The sequence below is a fragment of the Pecten maximus genome, chromosome 14 (genome assembly GCF_902652985.1).
Source record: "Pecten maximus chromosome 14, xPecMax1.1, whole genome shotgun sequence".
Classification (NCBI taxonomy): Eukaryota; Metazoa; Mollusca; class Bivalvia; order Pectinida; family Pectinidae; genus Pecten; species Pecten maximus.
The window spans coordinates 2,215,495-2,228,589 of record NC_047028.1 but is presented as its reverse complement, the minus strand read 5'-3'; the positions used below and the strand labels follow the sequence as shown (position 1 = coordinate 2,228,589).

Below are 13,095 nucleotides of genomic sequence, written 5' to 3'. Positions count from 1 at the left end.
TTAACGGTCACCTGATTTTTGAAATATTTCAGTAAATTTTAATGAAAGAATGAATTTCAAAACAAATAAAACAAATGATAGTCAAAAATGTGATTTCCCTATAACTATAGTAAAGTTTATCCCCTCCCATGGGGCAAACGCGAGACCCCAGGGCTAGGAAATTCACAATTATGGTAAAGCACCTTAAGACCCTTCGATCTGTGAAGAGTATTTAATTCTACCTTATTTGGGTTGTAAGAAGAAGATTTTGGAAATTTCAGTTAATTTGACCCCTTTTGGCCCCGCCCATCAGCCCCTGGGGGTCAGTCAGGGCCAACATGTACATCAAACTGTCATCCCAAGCTGATAACGTTAACGAAGTTAGAATGAATTCCAATAAAAATCCAACAAATAATAGTCAAAAATGTGATTTCCCTATATAAACTATAGTAAAGTTTACCCCCTCCCCAGGGGCAAACGTGAGACCCCAGGGTCATGAAATTCACAATTTTGGTAAAGCATCATAAGACCCTTCCATCTATGAAGAGTATTTGATTCTAACATATCTGAGAGTAGAGAAGAAGATTTTTGAAATTTTAGTCAATTTGACCCTTTTTGGCCCCGCCCACCAGCCCCTGGGGGTCAACCAGGGCCAACATGTACATAACATCAAACTGTAATCCCATGCTGATAATTTGAACCAAGTTAGAATAAATTCCAATAGAAATCCAACAAATAATAGTCAAAAATGTGATTTCCCTATATAAACTATAGTAAAGTTTACCCCCTACCCAGGGGCAAACGTGAGACCCCAGGGTCATGAAATTCACAATTTTGGTAAAGCACCTTAAGAGCCTTCCATCTATGAAGAGTATTTGATTCTAATATATCTGAGAGTAGAGAAGAAGATTTTTGAAATTTCAGTCAATTTGACCCTTTTTGGCCCCGCCCACCAGCCCCTGGGGGTCAACCAGGGCCAACATGTACATACCATCAAACTGTCATCCCATGCTGATAATTTGAACCAAGTTAGAATGAATTCCAATAGATATCCAACAAATAATAGTCAAAAATGTGATTTTCCTATATAAACTATAGTAAAGTTTACCCCCTCCCCAGGGGCAAACGTGAGACCTCAGGGTCATGAAATTCACAATTTTGTTAAAGCACCTTAAGACCCTTCCATCTATGAAAAATATTTGATTCTACCATATCTGAGAGTAGAGAAGAAGATTTTTGAAATTTTAGTCAATTTGACCCTTTTTGTCCCCGCCCCTCAGGCCCCTGGGAGGTGGGGACCATATAATTCACAATTTTGGTTCACCCTCAGCCATGGAAGCTTCCTGTAAAATTTCATTGAATTTAGTTCAGCAGTTTTTAAGAAGAAGTTTAAAATGTAAATTGTTTACGACGCACGACGCACGACGGACGACGGACGACGCACGACGCACGACGCCGGACAAAAGGCGATTGCAATAGGTCAACTGAGACTTCGTCTCAGGTGACCTAAAAATCTATCAGATTGGGAACAATTTAATTTAATGATTAATAATCATAGTTTGAATCTCTACATTTCCTAGATGACCGCCGATTCGACTGACTGCTCATTCATACAACGTTCCATTGATAGTCGACAGATTACGCCTCTTCCTGACATACAAACCAAGGCTAATGAGAACCCTAATCAGTATAACCAAAGCTATGACAATGCCTATGGTGGCCCCTGCTGGCAGAGGCAATGGTTCGTCGGTAACATGTGGAGCATTATAACCCCCAAAATGATAATAAAGAGAAGCAAAACAAGTAGAATATACGCGCTGATGGTTAGCAAAGAGTTAATGACTTTTGTTTTATTGTTTAACACGAGAAAATAGCCGTTTCATAAAAATGATAATATTTTTTTTAAACTTTATCAAGTACGACAACATCAACACCCATTTGTATTACAATCGTAGTCGATAAGTATACATCAGAATATTAGAACATATCATCGTCAGGCTCCTCAATACGTCCTACATTCACTTTCATGCTGAAGTCGTTGGTTGGCTGGAATAAGTCCATTGGTCGATGAAGATAAAACATGACAATCTTTCCCCTTGTGTAAAGCACACCGGTACTCCTTGACCAACAAGACACACTTTTCTGTCAAGGAATAAAAAATCAGGTACATGTGTTTAAGTACAAATTAAATATTGTCTGTATCTGTCATGTGACATAAAGTACCTGGGTAAGGCTAATGATACAAACCCCCTTGTGGCATGTATACCCGTCGATGTATGACATAGAGTACCTGGGTAAGGCTAACGATACAAACCCCCTTGTGGCATGTATACCCGTCGATGTATGAGAGGAGTTCTTTTATCATTACTCAAAATTTGATCAAAATGAAGTTGCTGGAAGAATGCTAAAATGGTTTTCATCAAGAGTAACAGTTACCTTGTCTTTGGCACTCTCGTTTGAGGTATTCTCATATTTGACCAGTAAAAGCATGAAGCCGCTAGAGAGATGACACCAGATAGATTTACTAACGTACTAAGTTCGATCGGAACGTAAATCCCTTCCTGACTTCGTCACGGGAAAATAAAAACAAATCCTATTCATACACATATGTGCTGCTGTCGACATTAATCAACAAAAAGACAAGGAAACCACATGCGTGCATTATTTGAATACTTACCAGTGGCGAACTGCTGGTGTCCTCCCCATCATAGATATCGAGTACAAAGCCACAGTCAGTTATAGAGACGGACGTCTGTGTAATCTCGAGTACGACATTGCTGTCCGTGTTATCCGTACCATCTATGATCACGTTACAGGTTATCAGAGGGTTGGGCAATACTTTAGATTTGTGGGCTCTGATCACAATACTAGAATTATAAATGGTGTGCCTTTTGTTGCAGTCATCTATCGAGTCGAGGAACACTGTAATGAAAACAAGCCCAGGACATGCAGGATCATCAAAATTTGAAGAACACAAAGAAATTTGTTAAGTGATTTTTACAAACGATATGTTATGTATATATATAAAACATACCGCTTTTTTGTACTTCTGTCATCAATGACTCTAAGGACATAACATGTGTAAGAGGCGACAGAAAAACCTCATAACAGGTCGACAGAAATCTGAATTGGGAGGTGCTCATTGAACCGTGTTACTCAAATAGGTCGACAGAAATCAGAATGGGGAGGTGCTCATTGAACCGTGTTACTCAAATAGGTCGACAGAAATCTGAATGGGGCGGTGCTCATTGAACCGTGTTACTCAAATAGGTCAACAGAAATCGGAATGGGGAGTTGTTCATTGAACCGTGTAAATGAAATAGGTCGACAGAAATCTGAATGGGGAGTTGTTCATTGAACCGTGTAACTCAAATAGGTCGACAGAAATCGGAATGGGGAGTTGTTCATTGAACCGTGTAAATGAAATAGGTCGACAGAAATCTGAATGGGGAGTTGTTCATTGAACCGTGTAAATGAAATAGGTCGACAGAAATCTGAATGGGGAGTTGTTCATTGAACCGTGTAACTCAAATAGGTCGACAGAAATTTGAATGGGGAGTTGTTCATTGAACCGTGTAAATAAAATAGGTCGACAGAAATCTGAATGGGGAGTTGTTCATTGAACCGTGTAAATAAAATAGGTCGACAGAAATCTGAATGGGGGGTTGTTCATTGAACCGTGTAAATAAAATAGGTCGACACAAATCTAAATGGGGAGTTGTTCATTGAACCGTGTAAATAAAATAGGTCGACACAAATCTGAATTGGGAGGTGTTCATTGAACTATGTTGCTCAAATGACTTAAAACGGGCAGATCAATGTCCTATTAACATGCGATTTGTTTAAAAGTGCATCCCCAACAAGAGAAGCATGGCTCCTATTGGTCGCCTGAGAAGTCATATTTTGTGAAAGATGGCCGAATATACAATTTGATATACTAAATATCTATTGCCGACAATATGCAGGTGCCATCTACGATCACACACGTATGGGTGTGTATAATGAGACCTAATACGAGCATGTCCAAGTGTAAACTACCCCGATTGTAGTCACGCACGGACGAACATCATCTTCGGGGCGAGGTGACATAGACACCTTTGCTTAGAGAAGTCAGTTCGTCACGTACATTCACAACAATATATACGAGTACATGTAGTACACAGTCTTCATGAGTGCATTTATGCTTTTTATATACTAAAGAGTGAAAGAAATACCATATACAATAACTACGTGTTTGTGTTCGTTTCCACCACAGTAGACAAGCTATTCCGAGGATGAATTGACCTGTTTTGTGTCAACGTATGTTTTGTTCATAATATTAGGTGTGGTGTAAGGATATGACCTAATTTGAAATGCCACTAATTGATGTGCAAAACTGACATATTCGGAAATGTATGGAATATTACAATTTATTACACATCAAAACAGAATAATAGGTAGGTGTATTATTCCGAATCAATAAATTGATAAAAATCTATATATATATATATTATATACCTCGTTCAATGTACGTGCTGTCTTAGGTAATGTCCATGCTATTTTAGACATCATAAACTGCATGTGCGGTATGTAACGTTACCAGAATGCAACCATGTTTATTATAGAACAGAATGTAGATTCTTAGATTGCTGTTCTTACCTGTCGTTTCAGCGTTAACCAATGATATGAGGCTGACAGTCATAAGAAGCAGTACATGTATACCCCAACGAGTTGGTCGCATTGCTGGAAAATGGAATTCTAATGATGTTTTTAGTTTATAATCATATATATACCAATTTATATGTATATAGCTTATAAACGCAAATGACAAAGGAAGACAACTTTTTGTCTCGTGCCCTGACCGGGCCTCGAACTCACGATCTACTGGCACCCAATCGCCTAGCCAGAAATACCCGCAGCTTATACCGCTGCGCCACATTGGCGTTCTTAAAAAAGAACGTTTCAATGGCGCAGTGATGGTCAGCCCGATACCCTGACATGATCATTGTGGAAGTCGTCTATAAGATGATATGAATACCTGAATCGCAATGTATTTACATACATGGATACGAATTGTACATATATTATAGATATTTCTCAATATTTTCAAATTGATATCTTCGTATCACCAACACATAATGTATATGATAAATTGTGCTAATAAATAGATATATAGCTTATTTAAGTCTGTTTTTTTGTTTGTTATTCTTTTATACATTCACTTTTGCAAGGACAGATTTCAATTTCTTATATACTATAGCTAATTATATATATATATATAGCAATTTATATGTATACATATATATTCGCGCCCGGATGGAATCACGCGAGGAGACTTTCTATGAGAGAAAACCAGAGTATCAGGAAAACCCCACTTGGTATACTCTTTTACGACCAAACATGGTGGAAAGTGAGTGTGTTATCACCTCCCAATAGAACAGTGTACTTGATGGCCTTCTACACACTACCAAATAACAATGACACTGATCATTGAAAAAAAGGAAAAACTGTATGTAAAGGTATGAAACCACTTCTATTAATAATCGACCACAAAACAGATGCACATCGAACGAAGGGGACATTCATGAATCTATTTATAGTTTCAGACAATTGTTTTCCCGTCACAAAACCATTCACCGGTTCTGCAGCACGAATTGCATCTCTGGTTACTTTGATTACTATATTTACATGTAAATACACAATAACATTTATAATCCATAGATAACTTAAACTGAGAAGTAGCAACTGGAATAAATATAAACCGGAAATCATCGTTCCATTGGCTCTGTTAACAGATATATACTTTCTTATAAATTACAATTTGATGAGGAATAGCAGAGACCAAAATTACAATCATACCGGAAATGCATTTGGTAGAGTATACATCTGTAGGTGTGATTTTGTTGAGAGATACCAATTGTTGTCTGATTTATGGTCCTACCATATATACATTTGTTTGTTGAAATACACCTGTAAATCAAATGTTAGTTATGTTCAAGGTTAACCTTACAGATTTCCATTTAAGTCATTGATTTGTACAGACTATTTTTGTGCAGACATTTCCACTAGATTTCTTTATGGTTTTAATGTTGAATCTGATTTTCATCCCGTTTAAATTTTAAAATATACAAATGCAACGAATTTTGAACATACCTTTTGTCCACATTATGATGACAGTAAGACACACAGGACCCCAGAACAGCTGACCACGATACTCGTATGTCTAAACATAGAAACAATCTGTCAGATATAATCTAGTTGTTAGAATACAATGTAACTTCTAACTCCAGCCCTTCACAGTCAAAAACCATCATAAAATCAGTATGAGATGCAGCTGCTAGGGCCTATATTGTTCAATTCTTCTCAAATAACATTTGACTTAAAACAACTTCTTTATGAGAAAACAAAGGGTTGCATAATTTCTGTAAAAACAATTGAAACCGTGAGCATAATCAATGCAGAAAATATGATACAATGTTCCAAGTTACATAACGAACCAGATGTTGACGCAGAATTCATTTGATGTCCTTAGGTACCGAGGTAAAAATAAAGATTGTTAAGACGGTAACTTTGAAATATTACATAACTCACCTTAGCTATCCCTGACATTTATATATATATATATATATTTTTATTTTTCATTCATTTTCACATTTTGTTTGCAGAACATTACATATACAAAGTACATGGATAGAGATAAACATTTACACATCCACAGTTACACTTTCACTCCAACAGACTTCTTGATTATTTGATTCTTATTAATTACAATCAATTCAAATGTCATTATGTCGGCGGAGTAAGAATAATCTTACAAATCTCGATTTAGATTTGTAGCTACGGTGTTGAAAACTGCTCTGTCTACAGTGGCGTTTTTTCAGCGAATTACGCCTCAAATATCAAGTTCTCCATACGAACTGTGATCGGTAAGTTTTCTATACATCGTTTCAGAGAAAACATTTTGCCGTAATGTCAAAAGTACCCTGTAATTCCGTCGAGGACCCTATGAGTCGGGACCAGGCCGCCCTGTACGTTAAGATTGTAATGGCGCCCACGGACGTATTGTCAACAGTCGATGTTATCGTGGAAGTTCATTCTGAGGCTAACCCTTCTCGAAACAAATGCACCAACACACCGCGGAAAAGAAACCTGTCCACCAGTGATATTTTGCAATGTAATGACTCAAAGAAATTAAAGACATTTCAAACAGAGAAGAGTGTTATTTCTCAAAACCCAAAGGTGCCCCATACGGCACCCCACATACCATCCCAAGGTCAGCCCATGGCCACCATGTCCTCTAAGTCCGTGGTCACGTCAACTAACAACAGTGACATTGTCTCGCTCATTAAGGACTTAAGCGAGAATATAAAATACAATTTCGATGAAATGAGATCACGTATAGATTATTTAGAGGAAAAAATCCAGGGAAATGTTCTGAAAACTGTAAACTTCCGCCTTGATACTGAAATGGAAAAGATAAAATCTGACCTATCAGCTGATCTTGATGATATGCAAAGTAACGTCGAATCTCAGATATCGGGAATGTCGAAAGTATGTAAAACCGTGCAAGCAGAAGTCAAAAATCTGTCTGTTACTAATGACAGATCGTTGAACATTGTCATTCGGAATCTACCAGAGCACTCAAGTGATAATGTCTCAAAGAAGGTTAACACTCTTATCAGCGAAGGCCTACAGTTACGTGACATTACCGTCAAATCGGCTGAACGTAAACAGTGTAAAAACCGTAATAAATCCGGAGTCATTATTGCAGTGTGTCGAACAACTGAGGATAAAAAGTCAATTTTTGAATCAAAATCTGCTCTTCGTGGAAATGAGCGATACAATGATGTTTTTATTAACAATGATGTGCCCGCGGAGCAAAGAAACTTGACCGAAAATTTAAGGAAAATTGTAAACACCTTGGGTAGAGACAAATTACACATGAATGGTTCAAGGGTCGTGAACACTACACACAATGATATTACAAGTGATTCATATGCAAATAAGGTACGATATGGACGCAGTGAGCGCAGCCAATCACGTGGCAGTCCTCGTGGCCAACGGTGGAGCGGAGATCGCACGCGCTTACCTGTTCAATCAAATTCGGAGCGCGATGACCCGGAACGGCGAACTCAAATTCGCTACAACAACTCATCCAGGAATGCGCGCAACATAAGGTCACGTAACAATCACAACAACATTGCACATGAACGTAAACAAAATTACACACGAGTTCCCAAGGATTCGACCAATATAGAGCAGGACTTAACCCCTCCTCGTACAGGATTTGGTCGTTCTTCGAATTCTCGTAGTTAGATAAAATGCGGCTTTTGGAATGTTCGAGGATGGAGTGTAGATAGCTGTGGATGCTGGTAATTTCTTAGAGAACTTATCGTCACAGCTCTATGAGCTTAGCACCCGAAGTTCAAATACTTTGTTCTATATATGTGGAGATTTTAATGGACGATGAGGAGATATTGACGATTACATATATACCTGGCGTCGATGAATTGGAACCAAGGGAGGTAATTGACTTTAAAATAAATAAACACGGCATCTTATTGTACGAGTTTCTGACAAATGTTAACTGTTGTATTCTCAACGGAAGGAAATCTGTCAAAAATAATTTTACCAGTGTATCAACTAATGGTTCATCTGTCGTGGACTATTGTGTCATTCCGTATGAACAACTTCACTTTTTTAATTCGTTTAATGTAATTACAGTCTCGGAACTTATACAGAAACATGGTAGTCATTTCGCCACAGTTAGTAAGCCTGACCATTCACTATTAACATGGACACTTCACTTGCAGATTCCTGAACGGAATGCTGTAGGCACCGACTATGGTAGCTCCGCTTATTTCCGGCAATACGACAGGGACAGCATCCCCAGCACATTTATGGATGATATTAACGATCAATTATTTAATTGTATAGCTAATCTGGAGGCACAAGTGGTGAATCAAGATAATATGGACACCTTATACAGTGAATTTATAGTAAATATTAAGCAGGAAATGGATAAGCATCTTCGATACAGGGACATACCTACAAGTAACGGTAAATCTAACAAACGCCGGAAACTACGTAAGCCATGGTGGAATGAAAATTTAACGTTATTATGGGATCGTGCTTGTTATGCAGAGAAAGCATGGTTGAAATCTACTAAACGTGATAAAAACCGTTTAAAGTCGGTCTTTGTACAAACACGTAGAGAATTTGACAAACTCACACAGAGAGCGAAACGACAGTATTGGTTTAAACGTCAAGCCGACATTGAAAGTTTTCAATCTGGTGATCAAAAACAATTTTGGAAGGAAATCGGTAAGACAGGTGTTGGTAATGAACGGCAAAAATCTATTCCAATGGAAGTGGTAAAAGAGGATGGATGTGTTAACTCCAATATCAACGATGTTCTTCATACCTGGAAAACAAGCTTTCAAACTCTTTTAAATCCAATTAACGCTCAAAGTATAGATACATCAGTCAGCGGAGAAGTTAAGGACACTTTACTCCCAGATTGTCTACAAAATACTATATCTAGGGACGAGATAGAAAAGGTTTTATTACTAGCTAAATGTAAAAAAGCTGTCGGGATAGATGAAATTCCATTGGAGGTACTACGTAACAGATCTGCTATAAACTGTCTGCTTGTTATTTTTAACAAATGTTTTGAATTCGGGATTATTCCTAGTTTGTGGAAAAAAGGAATTATAAATCCTATTCCAAAATCGTCAACAACGGATCCGCGGGACCCATCTGGATATCGTGGAATAACCCTAGCTTCTGCTGTATATAAACTTTATTGTAGTGTTTTGAATCAGCGCCTCGTTTTATGGGAAAGTGCGAACTCTATTATATGTGAGGAGCAAAACGGTTTCAGGAAAGGCCGTAGTACTATTGACCATTTATCGACATTGACGTCTATTGTGGTACGCGTAAGGCTCAGAAAAAATCAACTTTTGCAGCTTTCATCGATTTTCGTAAGGCTTTTGACTCTATCGATAGGATGTTACTTTTCAAAAAGCTTCATGACCTAGGTATTGGAAGCCGAATGCTTACAGCTATTACGTCATTGTACGAAAACGTATCTTGTTGTGTTCGCGTCAACAATTTGAATACAGATTTCTTCGCTGTTAATTGTGGATTGAAACAAGGTTGCTTATTATCCAGCATTTTATTCAATTTTTACATCAACGACCTCATACATTTACTAAATTCACAAGATATTGGAATTGATATAGACGGTGATAAATTGTGTGTATTGGTATATGCTGATGACGTCGTACTAATTACCGAAACGGAGGACGATCTTCAAACCTTACTTGAAACTTTGAACTTTTGGTGTGGAAATAATAGAATGTCTGTGAATAATGCTAAATCTAAAATCATGCATTTCAGACTACCGTCAGTCCCTAGGACAACCCGTTGTTTTACATGTGGAGATGTTGTGCTCGATGTTACCGACAAATACTCATACCTCGGTCTCGTTATTACGGAACATTTGGATTACGATATCATGGCGAAGGCAGTTGCTAAGTCAGTAAGTCGTGCGCTCGGGCTAGTAATAGCTAAATATAAATCATTTGGAGGTTTTCAGTTTAAAACTTATTCTAAACTCTACGAGTCACTGGTTTGGTCGGTTATCAACTATGGTGCAGCTATTTGGGGCTTTAAGTCTTATTCGTGCATTAACTCGATACAGAACCGCGCTGCGCGTGTCTTTATGGGACTTGGAAAATACGCACCTAATGCAGCTGTGCAAGGTGATATTGGTTGGGTCCGGACGGATGTAAAGCTTTTGGACTCAGTGTACACACATTGGAATCGTTTATACAGAAGTAATACCAATAGACTTAATAGAAAGGTTTTTGTTTGGTCCAGTAATAAAAGTGGACGTAACTGTCGAAATTGGAATTTCCGGATAAAAGAAAATTTTCGTACATTAGGATTTCCTGATAATCAATTAGATGTTTCAAATACCAATCACGATTTTAAAACTACTAGATCGCTATTTTTACAAAGAATCTTTGACAAATATGTTGGCAAATGGAAAGAAAATATAAGTAGAACCTCATCTGTCAGAAGAAACGGTAGAAATAAATTAAGAACATATCATACTTTTAAACGTGAATTTATAACTGAGAAATATGTTTATAATGTAATGGCACCCTGTACACGTGGCGTCCTTTCAAAATTCAGATGTGGAGTTGCTCCTATTCGTGTTGAGACTGGTCGGTATGAAAATTTAGATTTTAATTTGAGAACTTGTTTTAATTGTGCCATTGATGTGGAAGACGAGCTTCATGTTTTAATTCACTGTCCATTGTATAATGAAATAAGAGATGCACTGTTTTTAAGAGCCAGTCAACTAGATAGTAATTTTAATAATTTTTGTGATACGGATAAATTTAACTTCATACTCCACAACAGTGATATGTGTTTTTACAGTGCCAAAGCCTGCAAACAAATTTTAGATAAAAGGAAAAATGTGTTTTATAGGATTTAATCGTTTACTGTATTCTTTATCTTAATCATGTTTTTATAGTCTCTCATAACTCTATATAGAGTGGCCTCTATGTATTTTTCTTTTTTTCTTTTTAATATTGTACATGTATGTTGATATTCTTGTTTATATGTAAATATTTTATTGAGGGTGAGACTTTAATAAACTATTTGAATTGTATTTGTGTGTCAACATGTATTCGTTTTTAAAGCTACTTTTGGATATTAAAATTTGGATATTAAAATTTGTGAGCTTTTAACTCAAATGATACAATTTGTAAGACTGTTCAAATTCAGTTCTAATTTAAGACGTTTTGATTTGTTAATATTTTTACAAGTTTTTAGTGATAATAGTTATTCTTAAATTCAATACATATTGACAATCCCAAACTATATGTGTAACTGTTTCAGGATGAGAATTACAGAATGTAAACAAGTTATTGTCTATTTGTTTTAATTTTGTTTTGTTTTTTTGTTTATTTTGAATAAAAAAAAGTTTTATTCTAAATTGCAGTCATTGAAGTTTGGAACTTATACTAATTGGTATAGGTATTTAAAGGATATTTGTTTATTTCTTTCTATCTATCTTCATTATTATTGAATTTTTGATTCTATTTGTTCTGAGCAATAGGTTTAATTTCATTTTTATTATTAAAATAGTATATTTTATCTCGAGCACCATTTTAATATCTTAAAATTAATTTTAGATTTGTGGGTATATTGCGAAGTTCAACGTTTGATGTTTCTTTTTTCTCGTGAATTGATAAATGGCAGTTTTTTACTCTAGAAAGTAATACGAATTCATCAACATTGTATAGAGATTTAACTGTGTTCATGGTGTTAGGAATTCATCAACATTGTATAGAGATTTAACTGTGTTCATGGTGTTAGGAATTCATCAACATTGTATAGAGATTTAACTGTGTTCATGGTGTTAGGAATTCATCAACATTGTATAGAGATTTAACTGTGTTCATGGTGTTAGGAATTCATCAACATTGTATAGAGATTTAACTGTGTTCATGGTGTTAGGAATTCATCAACATTGTATAGAGATTTAACTGTGTTCATGGTGTTAGGAATTCATCAACATTGTATAGAGATTTAACTGTGTTCATGGTGTTAGGAATTCATCAACATTGTATAGAGATTTAACTGTGTTCATGGTGTTATGAATTCATCAACATTGTATAGAGATTTAACTGTGTTCATGGTGTTATGAATTCATCAACATTGTATAGAGATTTAACTGTGTTCATGGTGTTATGAATTCATCAACATTGTATAGAGATTTAACTGTGTTCATGGTGTTATGAATTCATCAACATTGTATAGAGATTTAACTGTGTTCATGGTGTTATGAATTCATCAACATTGTATAGAGATTTAACTGTGTTCATGGTGTTATGAATTCATCAACATTGTATAGAGATTTAACTGTTTTCATGGTGTTATGAATTCATCAACATTGTATAGAGATTTAACTGTGTTCATGGTGTTAGGAATTCATCAACATTGTATAGAGATTTAACTGTGTTCATGGTGTTAGGAATTCATCAACATTGTATAGAGATTTAACTGTGTTCATGGTGTTAGGAATTCATCAACATTGTATAGAGATTTAACTGTGTT

At 36.3% G+C, this 13,095-nt stretch overlaps 1 protein-coding gene across 2 annotated transcripts in view; it reads right to left on the bottom strand.

Annotated features, from left to right (window-relative positions):
• Window positions 1–1,496: 1,496 nt before the first annotated feature.
• LOC117341938 overlaps window positions 1,497–13,095 on the bottom strand; it is a 33,410-nt gene continuing 21,811 nt past the window's right edge. Inside the window, exons 1-5 of one of the 2 annotated variants that reach the window (XM_033903814.1) lie at window positions 7,447–7,572; window positions 6,112–6,181; window positions 4,618–4,701; window positions 2,657–2,901; window positions 1,497–2,121 (exon numbers count right to left, since the gene is read on the bottom strand). In XM_033903814.1, the coding sequence (XP_033759705.1) occupies window positions 1,957–2,121; window positions 2,657–2,901; window positions 4,618–4,701; window positions 6,112–6,124 (507 nt within the window). In that variant the 5' untranslated portion in view covers window positions 6,125–6,181; window positions 7,447–7,572 and the 3' untranslated portion in view covers window positions 1,497–1,956. Of the gene's footprint in view, window positions 2,122–2,656; window positions 2,902–4,617; window positions 4,702–6,111; window positions 6,182–7,446; window positions 7,573–13,095 lie in introns of those variants that run through there. The other variant, XM_033903815.1, reaches the window with a different exon arrangement.